The following is an 18766-nucleotide window of genomic DNA, read 5'->3' on the forward strand; positions in this document are numbered from 1 at the left end:
CTCCCCTTCTCTCTTTAACTCTGCCTTATTTTATTTTATGACAGGCAGAGTGGACAGTGAGAGAGAGAGAGACAGAGAGAAAGGTCTTCCTTTTGCCGTTGGTTCACCCTCCAATGGCTGCCACGGCTGGCGCGTTGCGGCCGGCGCATCGCGTTGATCCAAAGCCAGGAGCCAGGTGCTTCTCCTGGTCTCCCATGCATGTGCAGGGCCCAAGCACTTAGGCCATCCTCCACTGCACTCCTGGGCCATAGCAGAGAGCTGGCCTGGAAGAGGGGCAACCGGGACAGAATCTGGTGCCCCGACCGAGACTAGAACCCAGTGTGCCGGCGCCTCAGGTGGAGGATTAGCCTATTGAGCCACTGCGCCGGCCTAACTCTGCCTTTTAAATAAATAAATAAATCTTAAAAAAAAAATGACCAGGATATTTAACACACTCTGTTCTATGGAGTTGAGTAGATGTTATGCTTTAAATTAACACTGAATACATCAAGGGCTTTCTTCCCTGATGTAGCAAAGCATAGGAGTACCTGGAGGTTGAGAAAAGAGAGCTGGAGAAGATGTACCCAATTGCTCAAGTTTGATTCCTCCTTGAATATATTTTTAGGAAGCTACCCAGCCCCACTGCCTTCGCCTCACCATTTCCTCTTTCTATATGAGCCCTTCTGACATATACCCAGTAGTGGTTTGAGTATGGCAGGGATACTAAGTCAGACTGCTTTGGAGAGGCATGGGACTCCTCTGATAGGTAACTGTGGCTACCAAACTCTCCAACAATTGTGTCGAATTTTCTTGGAACCTCACTGCAGTCTACCTCTGTTGCTGCCCATCTCTCTTCTGTCCCTACAGGAATCTTTATTCTCCTTTGGGCTTATCACTTGACCAGCTTTCTCTCGCTTTTTTCATTTTTCTCTCACAGGCATTCATTCAGTAGTTCTCTTCCATTTCTAAACTCATGTACTTCTTGCAAGAACTAAATAAAGTAGCACAGGAGTCAACCGAAGTGTCTGGCACATAGTAAGCCATCAGTACTTACTAGCTTTGTTATGGTAAACTAAGTAAGAGATGGTGATGATTTTATGGTAATGGTGCTGGTTGGAAATGTCCAAACTGGAGAGCTTTTTAGCTGATGGATACAATAGGACTGTCAATGCATATAGGGGATTAAAAAGGATTGGTTTGCCCACTTTATTTATTTTAGAGGCAGTTACAGAGAGAGGGAGAGATAGAGAAGTCCTCCATCTGCTGGTTCACTGCTCCAGTGGCCACAATGGCTAGAGCTGGGCCAGTCTGAAGCCAGGAGCCAGTAGCTTCTTTTGGGTCTCTCACATGAGTGCAGGGCCCCAGGCACTTGGGCTATCTTCCACTGCTTTCCCAGGAACATTAGCAGGGAGATAGATTGGAAGTGGAGCAGCTAGAGCTTGAACTGGCACCCATATAGGATGCTGGCACTGCAGACAGAGGTTTAACCTACTATGCTGTAACACTGGCCCAAAGGGGGTAATATGATTTTAATCTGTGCTTTATGAAGTTCAGTTTAGTTACTTAGTGAATATATTAGAGATATACAAGAGTAGTTTGGGAAATTGCTTAATGTATGCCTTGGAGCGTGATTGACTATCTCTCTTGTATACTAGGTATCAGTTTTCACTTTTTTTTTTTTTTTTGACAGATAGAGTTAGACAGTGAGAGAAAGAGACAGAGAGAAAGATCTTCCTTCCGTTGGTTCACCCACCAAATGGCCACCACGCCTGGTGCTGTGCCGATCCGAAGCCAGGAGCCAGGTTCTTCCTCCTGGTCTCCCACATGGGTGCAGGGCCCAAGCACTTCGGCCATCCTCCACTGCCTTCCCGGGCCACTGCAGAGGGCTGGACTGGAAGAGGAGCAACCAGGGCTAGAACCCGGTGCCCATATGGGATGCCGGCACCGTAGGTGGAGGATTAACCAAATGAGCCATGACGCTGGCCCCCGTGTTTTCACATTTGTAAAATGGAATAGAATAGCACTACCTTAGAGTTTGTTAAGTAAAAGAACTTAGAATAGTATCTAGCACATAGTAAGTAGATACTACCTCTTATTTTTTTTTAAGATACATGCTTTTTTTATGATGTATTTATTTATTTGACAGTCAGAGTTAACACACAGAGAGAGAGAGAGGTCTTTCATTCGACGGTTCACTCCCCAATTGGCCGTAATTTTATTTTTTTATTTTATTTTATTTATTTATTTATTTGAAAGGTAGAGTTAGAGAGAAGGGGAGATACACACACACACACACACAGATCTTCCATCCACTGGCTCACTCCCCAAATGGCTGCAACAGCTCGGGCTGAGCCAGGCCAAAGCCAGGAGCTCCATCTAGGTCTCTTATGTGCGTGCAGGGGCTCAAGGACTTGAACCATCCTCTGCTGCTTTCCCAGGTACATTAGCAGAGAGCTGGATCGGAAGTGGAGCAGCTGGGACTCAAACCGGCAGCCATATGGGATGCCAGCACCGTAGACAGCAGCTTAACCTAACCTGCTGTGCCAAAGCACTGGCCTCCTTATGTTTGTTTTTAGAAATTTGTTTGTTTATTTATTTGTTTATATTTATTTACTTGACAGAGAGAGACATTTTCCATCTACTGGTTCATTCCCCAAATGCCTATGACATGCAGGACTGGAATAGGCCAAAGTCAGAAGCCAGGAACTCCATCCTGGTCTCCCCTGTGGGCAACAGGTGTCAAGCACTGAAGCCATCATCTGCTGCCTCCCAGGATGCATTAGCAGGAAACTGGTTCACAAGTAGAGGAGCTGGGACTTGAATCTACACTCCAGTATGGAATGTGGATGTCCCAGGGCGCAAGCATAATCCGCTGTGCCTCAACACTCCTCTATTTTGTTATTACCATATATTTGAGTACTTACTGCTTCATGGCACTGGACTGGATACCATTATTAAGCTGAATGTAACAAGTGACAAAAGCAAGTTCAAAGTAATATGTAAACAGACTGAACTTTAGGTTATAACAGTGCTTCTAGGAACCAGAATATAAAACAAGTTTCTTAGTTGTTGACATGTTATAATTCTGAAGATGTTTTATTTTGATTTATTTAACATTTTTGCACCAGTGCTCTATTGTATAGTGAATGAATCTCTAGGGAGCATATTTTGACCATATCCTTTTGTTATAAATTTCACTGCTGCCTGACTTTGTCATTAAGACATTAACTTTCAGGGCTGGTGCTGTGGTGTGGAGGGTAAAGCCACTGCCCGCAATGCTGGCATCCCATATGAGCGCCTATTCATGTCCCAGCTCTCCACTTCCCATCCAACTTTCTGCTGATAGCCTGGGGAAAGCAGCAGAAGATAACTCAAGTGCTTGGGTCCCTGCTACTTTCATGGGAGACCTGGAAGAAGTTCCTGGCTCTTGGCTTTGGCCTGGCCCAGTGCTGGCCATTGTGATCATCTGGGGAGTAAACCAACAGATGGAAAGTCTCTCTCTGTAACTCTGACTTTCAAATAAATAAATACATCTTTTAAAAAAAATCTTAAAAAGGAATTTTTAGGGCAGGAGTGTGGCCTTGCTGTTGGGATGCCCACATCCTCTGAGTGCCTGCGTTTGGGTGCTGACTCCCGGTTTGAGATTCCTGCTAGTGTGCCCCCCTGGAAGAAGGTAGCAGGTGATGGCTCAAGTGGTTGGGTCCCTGCTACCCATGTGGGAGACCCGGATGGAGTTCCTCAGTCCCAGCTGTGGCCTGGCTCAGCACCAGAACAGCTTTGGCTGGCCATTGTGGGCATTTGGGGAGTGAACACCCGTAGGAATGTACTCTCTTCTCCCCTACCCTCTCTGTCTCTGTCCAACAGAAAAATAATTTTTTTTGACAGGCAGAGTGGACAGTGAGAGGAAGACAGAGAGAAAGGTCTTCCTTTTTCCATTGGTTCACCCCCCAGTGGCCGGCGCACCACGCTGATCCGAAGCCAGGAGCCAGGTGCTTCCGCCTGGTCTTCCATGCTGGTGCAGGGTCCAAGGACTTGGGCCATCCTCCACTGCCTTCCCAGGCTACAACAGAGAGCTGGACTGGAAGAGGAGCAAGAGGGACAGAATCCAGCGCCCCTACCAGGACTAGAACCCAGGGTGCCAGCACCACAGGCGGAGGATTAGCCTATTGAGCTGCAGCACCAGCCCATATAAATAATTTTTAAAAATTAACTTTGTGAACATGTACTGGTTTTAAATATTTCTTTAATTTTTAGTAAATATGTTAGTTTTTTTTAAAAAGATCATTTATTTATTTGAAAGAGTTACAGAAAGAAGGGGAGAGACAGATCTTCCATCTGCTGGTTCATTTTCCAGATTGTTGTAATGGCCAGTGCTGGGCCTGGCCAAAAGCGAGATCCAGGAAACTTCTTCTAGATCTCCCATGTGGATGGCTTGGGCTTGGACACTTGGGCCATCTTCTCCTGCTTTTCCCAGGCCATTAGCAGGGAGCTGGATTGGAAGTGGAGCAGCTAGGACATAAACCCATATGGGATGCTGGCCTTGTAGTTGGCAGCTTTACCTGCTACGCCACAACACTGGCCTCAATGTGTCAATTTTTAAGTTGTTTTGAATACCAGTTTCTGAGAGCTTTTTCTTTTTGTTTAAACAAAGAGGACACAGTGGTGATTGAAATGTAAATGGGTAATGAATCTTTGGAGGGACTTGGCTCCAATGGGATTTGAGTGACTAATTTTTAAAAAATGAATATTTTACATCTTTTTTGTTAAAGAATTAAGATTTAGGCTTGTTTTTGTACAAGTGAATATTAATAGCAGTTAACATTAGGGGTTGAGACTGGGAAGCATGTTTTATAATTGAATTTCATATAATAAGTAGCAGAGAACTAAGAAAGAAAGCAAAGTCAAAACAATTACAGAAACAAATGTGTGTGTTAAACAACTTACAAACAGTGCTTGATTCTTGTGGTGGATTCAGGCACTATTAGTTTGATCTAGTATGATCCATGAAAACTGTACTAATACAGAATTTAAAATGAGTTTTGTCTCTCCTTGTTCCATTACTAATCTTCATTTACCTGCTTTATTTTTACAGGGATGTGCATGCAGTCTGTCTCTGGGATGATAAAGGCCCAGCAAAAATCCATCAGGCTTTAAAAGAAGACATTCTTGAATTTATTAAACAAGCACAGGCAGTAAGTTCTTTTCTCTATTTTAGATTTGTTCTAAAACTACTCTGACAGTATCATATTTTATGATTTTGACAGTGGGGCTTCCTAAAGTAACTTTAAATATGCCATTGACATTTTTTGCAAAAGATTTATTTACTTGAAAGGCAGAGTTATGGAGAGACAGAGAGGTCTTCATTTACTGGTTCATTCCCCAAATGACCACAATGGCTGGAGCTAGGCTGGTCCAAAGCCAGGAATCAGGAGCTTCCTATGCATCTCCGCGTGGGTTCATGGGCCCGATGGCTTGGGCTGTCCTCCACTGTTTTTCCAGGCACATTAGCAGGGAGCTGAATCAGAAGTGGAGCAGCTGGGACTAGACCTGTGCCATATGGGATATCGGCACCATGGGCAGCAGCTTTACCCCCTACTCCACAGTGCCGTCCCCTTAAATACATTTTTTAATGAAATGATTGTCATTTCATTTATTTTTTCACCCTACAGCAATATTTTTATTAAGAGAGTACATTACAGGGACCAGCGCTGTACCATAACAGGTAAAGCCACCGCTTGCACTGCAGGCATCCCATATGGGTACCGGTTCAGGTCCTGACTGCTCCTCTTCCAATCTAGCTCTCTGCTATGGCCTGGGAAAGCAGTATTAGGTGGCCCAAGTCCTTGGGCCCCTGCATCCACGTGGGAGATCTGGTAGAATCGCCTGGCTCCTGGCTTTGGATCAGCACAGTTCTGGCCAGTGCAGCCAATTGGGCAGTGAACTAGGAGATGGAAGACCTCTCTCTCTGCCTCTCCTCTCTCTCTGTAACTCTGACTCAAATAAATAAATAAATGTTAAAAAACAAACAAAAAAAGAGAGTACCTTACAGTGGCCAGCATTATGACATAGAGGGGCCACTGCCTGCAATATCAGGATTCTCATGTGTACACTGGTTCGAGACCCAGCTGCTCCACTTCCTATTCAGCTCCCCGCTGATGTGCCTGGAAAAGCAGCAGAAGATGGCCCAAGTCCTTTGGCTCCTGCACCTTCATGGGAGACCATTTGGGGAGTGAACCAGTGAATGGAAGGTCTCTCTTTCTCTCTCTTTTCATTTCTCTTTGTAGCTCTGACTTTGAAATAAATAAATAAATCTCCTTAAGAGAGAGAGAGCACGCATTACTGTCCTCAGAAAATGCTGTAAAGAATTTACTTTTTAAAATGTTTTTTAAAAGTCTTCACCACCATGATTTTTTGACCATATATCAGTCCACATGAATCTGGTTTTTCCCTCTCATGACCTCTTACCAAGTTGTCTGCAATTTTCTTCAATTCCAGATACTCCTCTGATTGTAAAATTCTTGTATTATCCTTTGTGTTGCTGTTGCTGAATAATTCAGTATTCTTATGTTGATGTTATATATAAATGTTTAATATTGCTGAAGTAAATATTCGTTTTCATTAATTTTAGTGGGATTTAGTTCTTTTTAAAGATTTACTTATTTATTTGAAAGAGAGAGATGGGAAGACAGAGAAGGAGCTAGAGATCTTCCCTCTGTTTAATTCCCAGAATGACTGCAGTGGGGCCGTGCTGAACATAGGAGTCTGGAAGTCTCTGTGGGAAGTGAGTGGCAGGGACCCAAGCACTCAGGCCATTTGCTGCTGCATTCCCAGGCACCTTAGAGAGTTGGATCAGAAGCACAGCAGTCATGACTTGAAGCAGTGCTCATATGGGATGCTGGTGTTGCAGGCAGGGGCTCAACCCACTGTACCACATGTCAAGCCTCCTTCCCCCTGCCATGGAATTTAGTTTTGAAAGACAAAGTTAACAGAGACAGAATGAGAGACACAGAAATCTTCCATCCACTGGTTCACTTCCCCAAAAGGCCACAACTAGGCCACAACCGAAGCTAGAAGCTTCTTCCAAGTGTCCCACATGGGTGGCAGGGGCCCAGGCACTTGGGCCATCTTCTGCTGTTTTCTCAGGTGCATTAGCACGGAGCTAAATCAGAAGTAAAGAAACTGGGACTCGAACCTGTGCCCATACAGGATTCCAGTAGTACAGGCATTGGCTTAACCTAGTTTGTCACAGCACCAGCCCCTCTTGTTAATTACTAATAGCTGCTTAGCAGTTGCACTTCAAATTGACTTTCTTCTGTATATGGCTTAACTGCAGATATTGAAATTAAGTGTGGGGCCAGTGCTGTGGCGTAGCGGGTAAAGCCACCGCCTGCAGTGCAGGCATCCTGTATGGGTGCCAGTTTGAGTCCCGGCTGCCCCACTTCCAATCCAGCTCTCTGCTATGGCCTGGGAAAGCAGTAGAAGATGGTCCAGTTCCTTAGGCCCCTGCACCCACATGGGAAACCTGGAAGAAGCTCCTGGCTCCTGACTCCTGGCTTTGGATCAGCGCAGCTCCGGCTTTTGCGGCCAATTGGAGTGAACTAGCAATGGAAGACCTCTCTGTCTCTCTCTCTCTGCCTCTCCTCTCTCTGTATAACTGACTTTCAAATAAATAAATCTTTAAAAAAAAAAAAAAGAAATTAAATGTATAATGAGTTTATATTTGCTGGTTACCTCTGGTGTCATATAGTTAAAAAAATATTTTGTTGACAACATCTTGCTAAATTTTTTAAATGGTGTCATACAGAATTATTTATTTATTTAAAGGTTTATTTATTTGAAAGTCAGAGTTGCAGAGACAGAGGGAGAGACAGAGAAAGAGAGAGAGAGATCTTCTATCTACTGGTTCATTCCCCAGAACTGCCAGTGCTGGACCAGCCTACAGCCAGGAGCTTCATCTAGGTCTCCCACATAGCTGACAGAGACCCAAGCACTTGGACCATCTACTGCTGCTTTTTCCAGGCCAATGGCAGGGAGCTGGATCAGAAATGGAGCAACCCAGACTCTAACCAGCAGCCATAAGGCATGCTAGAGTCATAGATGGCAGTCCCATTCCCTATACCACAAGGCTGGCCCTAGGCAATATCTTTTATTAAAATAAATCCTATCTTCAAGCGTTATTTAGAAATTTCAGTGTTTCAGTATCACAGTTTAATCAATACAGTTTCACTACAACCGCTTTAGAAATATGATTTGCATTAAAAAATTAGTGTATCTTTTTTGACTTTTGGTTAAGGTAGATTTGTCTCAAACCTACCTTAGATGGTGTCATTCTTCAGTTTCTGGAAATAGGCTCCTAAGAATCATCTGAGGTACTGTTTGACAGATATTAAAAATTAACTTCACATTAGCAGTTGTAGTTTATTAGAGTTTTACTGTAATATGACCCAGTAAAATCTGGAATGTGTATCTCAGGAAGAACCTGAGGATGGGATTTAGTATCTTGCTAATTTAGAGCAGTTAAATTGTAGAAATAGCAATGACAGACAAGGTGTATACTTTTTTAAATTCTTATGAAAGTCATTTTACTAGACAACATTTGATTGAACTTACCTTTGTTAGAAGGACCAGATCTCCCAAATGGTAAAGGCAGTAAACATTAAATGTTTATTTTGAGGGCAGACATTGTGGCACAATGGGCTAAGCCACCACTTAGAATGCTCACATCTCATATCCCAGTTCCTGGAACTGAATTCTGCCTCCATTTCCAATCCAGCTTCTTATTAGTATGCTCCCTTAGAGGCAGCAGGTGATAGCTGAAGTACTTGGGTCCTTGTCACCTATGTGGGAGAGCCAGATGCCTTTGGCTTGGCACAGCCCCAGCTCTTGTGGTCACTTGGTGAGTGAACTGGCAGATGGAATTTCTCGTTGCTCACTTTCTCTGTTCTTAATACATAAAATATAAAATTTAAAATTATTTAGTATTATTAAAAGTGATAAGTAAAAATAAACATAGTGCTTGGGGAGTTACTAGATTTTATTTCGTTTAGATTTACTGTAACTAATTTATAATTCTATAGGTTTTTAAGTTGGGCTGGACTCAGTTGATTTTGCCTAAGGTATTTTGTGTTGTTTTTTGAAAGATTTATTTTACTTATTTGAAAGGCAGAGTGACAGAGAGAGGGGGACACAAAGATCTTCTGTATGCTGCTTCACTCCCCAAATGACCTCAACGGCCAGAGACTCTGCCAGGCCAAAGCAGGAGCCAGGTGCTATATCCATATCTCTTACGTGGGTAGCAAGGGTCCAAACACTTGGGCCATCCTCCACTGTTTTCCTAGGTACCTCAGCAGGGAGCTGGATTGGAATTGGAGCAGCCTATACTCAAAACCATTGCTCATATGGGATGCCAGCATTGCAAGCAATGGTTTAGCCCCTTGCACCCAACCACCAGCCCTTTCCTAAGATTATATTAATACAGAGGCAGTTAGCTGTTGGCTCTACAGGGACTGGGTGATCCAAGAAAGCCTTTATCATGTATCTGATGTTTGATGCTGGTTTTCTCCGTGTGATCTATCCTCCTCAAGGGAACCTGCCTTTGAAATAAAAGTTGAATCTACAAGGTATCTTCAGATTTAGACTTGAAGTCTCACAACATTACATGTGCAGCATTCTGTTACTCAAAGCAAGTCAGAGGGCCAGCCCAAACTTTAGCAATGGGGAAATACTCTACCACCTTTTTAAAAAATTGAGATTTATTTTACAGACAATAGAATTTACTCCTTCAAAGTGTATGATTCAGTATGTTTTAATGTATTCATAGAAATTTGCAACCATCACCAGCTCATTTCAGAATATTTCAAACACTCTATAAAGAACCTTGTACCTGTTAACAGTAACTCCTCATAACCCCCTCCTCCCAATCCCTAGCAACCACTAACCCACTTTCTGTCTTAGTCTATTTATATAACTTCCTATAAATAGAATCATAATATGTGTCCTTTAGTGACTAGTTTATTTCACTTGGGATATTTTTAAGATTCATCTGTATTTTAACATTAATCAATTTTTTATGGCTAATATTTTTATGGCTATACCACATACTGTTTGTTCATTCATCAGTTGGTGGATATTTGGGTTTTTATTTTTTGTATATTTTAAATAATGTTGCTGTGAACATTCATGGTGAACATATAATTTTCTCAGGTATCATACAGTTCATAAAATAAATAAAATATTAAAAATTATGTTATGAATATCTTTTATATTTATTCATCAGAGTATTTGCATTTATTTCAAATTGGTATGATTCTTTTTTTCAGCGAGTTCTGAGCCATCAAGATGATACAGCTTTGTTGAAAGCATATATTGTTGAATGGCGAAAATTCTTTACACAATGTGACATTTTACCGAAACCTTTTTGTCAACTAGAGATTACTTTAATGGGTAAACAAGGCAGCAATAAAAAATCCAATGTGGAAGACAGTATTGTTCGAAAGGTAAGTCAGTTTTTCCCATTGTTTTCCTAGTGTTCTTCAAAAAGAGGGTAATTTGAAGGCATTTAAAAGTAATTTTTGATTTTAAGTGGGTGTTTCTACTTCACATGTAAATTTTTTTCAGGTTCTATTGGGTTTAGTCAGTATTGGCTTTCTTTTACCCATCTTTAGCTTCCATTCTCTTTCATCTTTTTTTATGGTCTTAAACTATAGATCTGTATCCTAAAAATATTACCTCTTTGGCTTTTCCCTCTCACTTCCTTTTTCCTAATTTAATCTTCAATATTTTATTTCTCTATTTTTTACTTGCACTTTTGTCTTTCTATAACTTACTTTTTTTTCCTCTTTCAAAAATATTTAATTAGATTGCCTTTGTAATATCTTTGTGTTTAATTGTGGCTAAACTACTGTCATCTTTATAAGCTTCCTTTTATTTGATTTCTAGTCAGTATAAACTAGGTATGTACTTTGCTTATATTTATATTTTGCATAGTTTCTAATAAAAAGTTGTGTGCCAAGTATCCAGTCATGATTTAATGGAATGAACTCAGCCCTGAAAGTAAAAGGGTCATAGATTTCCTTTTCTGCTCGTCAGTGTTCTTCAAGCTCTGTGTCATCATTTACCATGTATCTTCCTACTTGTAAGAATCAACTGGGACCATAGATTTAAAAAGTAGAAAATGCCATTTGAATTTTAAACAGCTGTTTACTCTGATAATGTTTGTAACAAACTCACACATTAAAATAGTGTGACCTGTGTCTTGTTGCTCCATCTCAGCCTTAAAATTTGCTCTAATTTTGATAGGGACATTGTATTTTAGATACAGTAGTAGATTAGATTCAGTGGTTGAAATAACTGCAATATGAGAAATGTGTAATAAAACAGTATTTCTAGATGCAATTTTATTTGTCCTATTTAGTTTTTTTGTTATTATCTTTATTTTACTGCTTACTATTCCCTATTAATTATGGGAAGCAGTCTCACTTAATGCTTAAGAGCATTGGTTCTGCCCCTCCCCCATTCTTCCTTTCTTGCCATCCTTTTTTGTTCCTTTATTAAAGATTTATTTATTTTTGGAAGAGAGGAAGAGAGAGAGACAGAGACCAAGATCTTTCATCTGCTGGTTCACTCCCCAGATGGCTCCAATGGCCAGCCCTGGGTCAGGCTTGAGCCAGGAGCCAGGAGCTTCTTCTGGGTCTCCCATATGTGTTGCAGGGGCCCAAACACCTGAGCCGTCTGCCTCTGCTTTTCCTAAGCCATTTAGCAGAGAGCTAGATTGGAAGTGGAGCAGCTGAGACTCAGACTGGTTCGTCCATGGGATGCCAGCATCACAGGCGATATAATTCGATTTGTGTAGTTTTGCTTTTTTTGTACTTTGGAGGTCTTATCTAAGAATAGACAGTTCTCAAGAAATAAATGGCCAACAAATATATGCAAAAATGCTCAGTGTCACTAGCCATAAGGGAAATGCAAATCAGAACAACAATGAGATATCACCTCTGTCAAAATGGCTATTATCCAAAAGACAGAGAGTAATAAATGTTGGCAAGGATGTAGAGAAAGGAGAACTCTTATATACTGTTGGTGGGAATGTAAACTATTAGGTCTACTGTGGAAAACAGTATGGAGAGTTTAAAAAAAACAAACAAACAAACCTAGAAATAGACCTGCCATATGATCTAGTAATCCCACTATTGGTATATACTGAAAAGGCATGAACTCATCATATCAAAGACATACCTGCTCCACCATGTTTATTACAGCACTGTTCACAATAGCCAAAGGTGTCCATGATCAGATGAGTGAATAAAGAAAATATGAAATGTGTGTATTTATATATATTTATGTACACACACATGTACATACACACAATGGAATATTATTCAGCTATGAAAAGCATGAACTTCTATCATTTGCAGCAAAATTATTGGAATTGGAGTACATCATGTTGAATGAGTAAGCCAGACAAAGAAATATTGGATGTTCTTCTTTATATATGGGAGCTAAAAGTAAAAAAAACAAACAAAAAAACAACCTTCAAACAAGGCAAACAAAAGAAATGCCCACGTGTATCAGTTTTGCTGCAAACACTATAATGTTTTGTTAAATTTGCTTTAAATCTTTGTCAAATTGATAGAATGATATCCTGCTATAGTTTTGATGATTTTATGGCTTCTAAAATTTACTTTATGGGAATAAAGTTGAAAAAATTTTCATTTGATTATTGTGTATATCCCTTGCCTCTTTTCTCTCTGGACTATGGTCTTTTTAAGCTTTTTTATTTGTTGAACTCTGTATTTAGTAGAGTCATTCATTAATCCTTTGATTATAATGTAAATTTAATATGTTATTTCCAAAAAAATTTTTTAAGGAAAAGAGATAAAAATATTTTTGAAAAAAAAAATTTGCCCAACATATTATCAGAATGTTTTTTAAAGAAGTTTTATCATTCTGAATTCTTTATTTTTGTCTAACATCCACTATAATTATTGGTTTTATTGTGTGAATTATGAATTAAAGTTTGCTTTTAAAACATTATTAAATTGTTTGAACAGCAGAAAAATAAGCAGCATTGACTCTGGGGTCACAGTTGTATTCATAGCCCAGTGTTGCCACATAGGAGTTCTATGAATGTAGGCAAGTTAGCTTTGCTCTGTGTGCCTCCAGATCCACATATCTATAGGGAGTACCTATAGTAGTACCTGTATCAAGGTTGCAAGGATTAAGAGAGTTGTGTGTGGAAAATACAGAGTAGTCCCAGGTACATAGTTAATGTTACGAAACTATTTAATTATTACTAAAGTTACTAAAATATCTCCTAAACTGAATGTTACTTGGAGCACTAATATATATTTACCAATAATGGAACAAATGTATATTTTCCGTCATTTTAGTGGAATATCTATATAATCCACTTTTTTGTTTTTAAGGTCTGGTATTGAACAGATTTTTTTTTTTTTTTTTTTTTTTTTGACAGGCAGAGTGGACAGTGAGAGAGAGAGACAGAGAGAGAAAGGTCTTCCTTTGCCGTTGGTTCACCCTCCAATGGCCGCCGCTGCAGCCGGCGCACCGCGCTGATCCGATGGCAGGAGCCAGGATCCAGGTGCTTTTCCTGGTCTTCCATGGGGTGCAGGGCCCAAGCACCTGGGCCATCCTCCACTGCACTCCCTGGCCATAGCAGAGAGCTGGCCTGGAAGAGGGGCTACTGGGACAGAATCCGGTGCCCCGACCGGGACTAGAACCCGGTGTGCCGGCGCCTCAAGGTGGAGGATTAGCCTATTGAGCCACGGCGCCGGCTCTGAACAGATTTTTGGCTGATTGTTTTTGTATGTTTTTATATGTCTCCAGGCATATACATGTGTGTATTTCAAACATATCAATATTTCTATAATTCAGTCTTGGAACTACAGGAGAAACAGCACTTCCCATGTGTTATTGTATCTGATTTTTGCAACAACCACTTGAAATTTGTGCTATTGTTTACACATAGGAAAGCAAATTAAGTAACAGAGCTGGGATTCAAACTCAGTTTAGTCTGATTCAGAAGCACTTACTCATTACTGTTACACTAAATATGTTGTTTTCCTGACAAATTCAAATGAATTTATTTTGGTTTATAGTATTTGTACTAAAAACGTTTCTGGGGTTGTGTTGTATGTTAATAATTGAAAGTGAAGATATATTTTGTTTTTGTTTTCCTAGCTCATGCTTGATACATGGAATGAGTCAATCTTTTCAAATATAAAAAACAGACTCCAAGATAGTGCAATGAAGCTGGTTCATGCTGAAAGATTAGGAGAAGCTTTTGATTCTCAACTTGTCATTGGAGTAAGAGAATCCTATGGTATGTCCTGAAAGTTTATGTTACTAGTTTTCTTTTCATGGATACTCTATGACAATTATAGAATAGTTCTTTTAAAGTGATATTTATTAGTATATAAAGTCACATTTTCTGCTTATGCTATTTTTGTTTTTCTTTTTTTTTTTTAAAGATTTATTTTATTTATTTGAAAGACAAGAGTAATAGAGAGAGGCAGAGACAGAGAGAGAGGTCTTCCATTCGCTGGTTCACTCCCCAAATGGCCGCAACGGCCGAAGCTGTGCCGATCCGAAGCCAGGAGCCAGGAGCTTCTTTCGGGTCTCCCACACAGGTGCAGGGGCCCGAGGACTTGGGCCATCTTCTACTGCTTTCCCAGGCCATAGCAGAGAGCTGGATCGGAAGTAGAGCAGCTGAGATTAGAACAGCGCCCATGTGGGATGCTGGTGCTTGCTTCAGGCCAAGGCATTAACCTGCTGTGCCACAGTGCTGGCCGGCCCCTGTTTTTTGTTTTTCTAAGAAATACAAAAATGGTACTAATTCTGCTTTAAAGAATCCTTGGAAAAATCCTTGACGTGATTAATATTGTTCTACGTGTCATTAATTTCTTTACTGGAAAGTCCTTTTAGTGATCTAAATTAAAGAAATATAAATATGAATCTGTCTCTCATAAAATGTAACTGGGTTTATGTTTTTATTTTCAGAAATAAGTCAGCTTTCATGTGTTCATTATTCTAACTTCTTAGCTTCTGACATTGATGCTCATATTTGTTCTTTCAGTCATGTATGTTTTTTCCTCTGACCTAGAGTACTCTTCTGTCCCCTTCTTCATTTTTAACTCATCCGCATCTGTTTCCTGGAGGCCTTTCCTTGTCCCAAAACTTGGTTAGATACTCTCACTGAGTGCTTCATAGTACCTGTGACTCCCTCAAAAAGCTAAGAGAATCTTCAGAAAATTCATGGAAAATATGTATTATTAAAAACTTGCATGAATTTCTAAATTTTTTGCAAACAAACTTTTAATTCAGTTTTCCACAAACTTTCTGAAGTAGTCTTATGTCCTTTTAAAAAAAATTATTTATTTATTTATTTGAAAAAGAGACATAGAGAGATCTTCCATTTGCTAGTTGACTCCCCAGATGACTGCAATGGCTAGCACTGGGTCAGGCCACCGCCAAGAGCCTGGAGCTTCTTCTGGGTCGCAATATAGGTGGCAGGGGCGCAAACACTTGGACCATCTTCTGCTGTTTTTTCTAGGCCATTAGCAGGGAGCTGGATTGGTAGTAGAGCATCTAGACTTTGGAAACAGTCTTCTTACAGTGATCTTACTGCTGTCATTTCATTTCCTTACTTCTTAATAAGATTAATTTTTAAGTACCATCTTTACTGGTATTTTTCCTAGTTAGCTTTTTTGTGGTACACTATGCTAAATTCAGGCTACTTAGTTTCAGATTTGAGGCTCTCTAATGTCATTCCTAATTTGTCATTCTACCTTACCCTCCATTAACCTCACAGTCCACTTAGACAATCTGGTTGTTACAGCTTGTGCTTTTCTGTTTCTGAATATTTATCTTTCTTATTAATCTCTACCTTTGCAAGTCCTGGTTTATTCTTTAAGATTCAGTTAAATCCCATCTCTTCTTCAGTGATTTTTTTTTTAAATCATCCAGTTAGAAGTCAGTCTCTTTCCTACTCAAAAATAAAATAGTCCATATTGCCTGTACTGTTTACTTGCTGCTTTGAAGTTCCCTTGAGCATTGTCTCTGCATTTAATGACTCAGTATTTGTTATTTCATTTATTGTACTCAAAATGCACATTTAGGTCATATTTAGAGTAACATTTTATTTTCTGTTTTTCAGTTAACCTTTGTTCTAATCCTGAGGATAAGCTTCAAATTTATAGGGACAATTTTGAGAAGGCATACCTGGATTCAACAGAGAGGTTTTATAGAACACAGGCACCCTCGTATTTACAACAAAATGGTGTGCAGAATTACATGAAATATGTAAGTCTAAACTTTGTGTGATAATTTGAGCTATTCTTTTGATCTTCTTTAAATGATTGCTGTTTTGCTTCTGGACAGGCAGATGCTAAATTAAAAGAAGAAGAAAAACGAGCACTGCGTTATTTAGAAACAAGACGAGAATGTAACTCTGTTGAAGCAGTAAGTAATTTTGGAATTGTACATTTTGCGGGATTATTTGAAGTACAGTAGCGCAGGAGTGGCAATTACATGTTTGATACACATAATATTATTCTTTTTCATGTCTCTGACCGACATTTACTAATTGATTATATTACTCCTGCCCTGTGAGCTAAACCAGAGCTTCAAAAAGTGCCTGACTTAGAGCACATTGTTCTTCAGCATTGATGTGTAAGATACAAATTTATTATCCATCCCTTCTGTAGATTTTCTATATTTAATATCCACTACTAAATTTTTAACATCTCCTTTTAATATGTTTTATGCATATCTAAAGTTAATCGTTTTAGTGATTTTCTTGTTGCAAGTAAAGTAGGATCCTTGAAAGATAATAGTTGATTCTCATTAGTCACAGCAGTGATGTATGTTCAAGTGGCTTTCAGCACTGAATTAGTGAATACTGAGCCAATACTCCCAGGGAAATCTTTCTTCTTATTAAGGGAGGATGTTGTCATGAGATAAAATGTTATTAAGAATTATAGGAAGGCCGGCGCCATGGCTCACTAGGTTAATCCTCCGCCTGCGGCGCCGGCACCCTGGGTTCTAGTCCTGGTCGGGGCGCCGGATTCTGTCCCGGTCGCTCCTCTTCCAATCCAGCTCTCTGTTGTGGCCCAGGAGTGCAGTGGAGGATGGCCCAAGTCCTTGGGCCCTGCACCCATATGGGAGACCAGGAGAATCACCTGGCTCCTGCCATCGGATCAGCGCGGTGCGGCGGCCGCAGCAGCCATTGGGGGGTGAACCAACGGAAAAAGGAAGACTTTTCTCTCTGTCTCTCTCTCTCACTGTCCACTCTGGCTGTCCAAAAAAAAAAAAAAAATAGGGGCCAGCGCTGTGGCTCAGTAGGTTAATCCTCCACCTGCAGTGCCAGTATCCCATGTGGGCGCCAGTTCTAGTCCTGGCTGCTCCTCTTCCTATCCAGCTCTCTGCTGTGGCCTGGGAAGGCAGTAGAAGATGGCCTGTGTCTTTGGGCTCCTGCACCCATGTGGGAGACCTGGAGGAAGCACCTGGCTCCTGGCTCCAGATCTGCACAACTCCTGCCATTGTGGCCATTTGGGGAGTGAAACAGCAGATGGAAGGTCTCTCTCTGTCTCTCACTCTCACTGACTGTAACTCTATCTCTCAGATAAATAAATAAAAATATTTTTAAAAAAGAGAATTATATAGCGTTGTTTAATATTATAGAACAAGTTCTTCATTTTAAAAAAATGATCAGAGGGCCAGCGCCGCGTCTCAGTAGGCTGATCCTCCGCCTTGGCGCCGGCACACCGGGTTCTAGTCCCGGTCGGGGCGCCGGATTCTGTCCCGGTTGCCCCTCTTCCAGGCCAGCTCTCTGCTGTGGCCAGGGAGTGCAGTGGAGGATGGCCCAAGTCCTTGGGCCCTGCACCCATATGGGAGACCAGGATAAGTACCTGGCTCCTGCCATCGGATCAGTGTGGTGCGCCGGCCGCGGCGGCCATTGGAGGGTGAACCAACGGTAAAGAAGACCTTTCTCTCTGTCTCTCTCTCTCTCACTGTCCACTCTGCCTGTCAAAAAAAAAAAAAAAAAAAATGATCAGAGGAATTAACTATGCTACATGTTTTCTTTTACACAGAGAGCTGACCTTTGTGTGCTTTAGAATAGACAGTAATTCAAGTTTGGACAGTCTTGGAATCTGCTCACGTATAGCAGCAGTATTTCCTCTAGTTCCTGTCAGTGTTAATAACTAACTACTATGTGTAGATTTACATTCAAAGGAGTAACATTCCAGTTTGCCTATAACCAAACATTTTCCATCTGTAGGTGGTATTTTGAAGAAGTTTGTTTTTACTGCTGACTTTGAGTTCTTCCATCTTGAATGATAGTCATGTTTATTTTATTCTTTTTTCAGAAATCATATGGAGTTGGATTTTTTTCCCTTTTTTTTTTGGAGGGAATTTTTTGTTTGTTCATGATTTATAATATATATCCTCTTTCAATTGTTAAAGTAATGATATTGGCCAAAAAAGGAAAGATGTCTAATTTATTGGTCATTCATAGAAATTCTTTATAGAAATTTAAAGTTTGAGGCCGGCATTGTGGTATGGGGGGAAAGCCGCCGCCTGCAGTACTAGCACCCCGTATGGGTGCCGGTTCAAGTCCCAGCTACTCTACTTCCTATCTGGCTCTCTGCTATGGCCTGGGAAAGCAGTAGAAGATGGCCCAAGCCCTTGGGCCCCTGCACCCACGTGGGAGATCTGGAAGAAACTCCTGGCTTTGAATCAGCCAGCTCTGACCATTGTGGCCAATTGAGGA

General features: G+C 40.7%; 1 protein-coding gene across 1 annotated transcript in view; it reads left to right on the forward strand.

Moving 5' to 3' along the window:
* The window catches only part of CUL5 (cullin 5), a gene marked incomplete at its 5' end in the record, with an annotated part of 135759 nt that overhangs the window by 49022 nt on the left and 67971 nt on the right, over window positions 1-18766 (forward strand). The window contains 5 exon segments of the mRNA NM_001082355.1: window positions 5072-5171; window positions 10299-10475; window positions 14176-14317; window positions 16151-16296; window positions 16375-16455. Coding sequence (NP_001075824.1) covers window positions 5072-5171; window positions 10299-10475; window positions 14176-14317; window positions 16151-16296; window positions 16375-16455 — 646 coding nt within the window.

The sequence above is a fragment of the Oryctolagus cuniculus genome, chromosome 1, assembly GCF_051225735.1.
Source record: "Oryctolagus cuniculus isolate XC-2025 breed Fujian yellow rabbit chromosome 1, ASM5122573v1, whole genome shotgun sequence".
NCBI lineage: Eukaryota > Metazoa > Chordata > Mammalia > Lagomorpha > Leporidae > Oryctolagus > Oryctolagus cuniculus.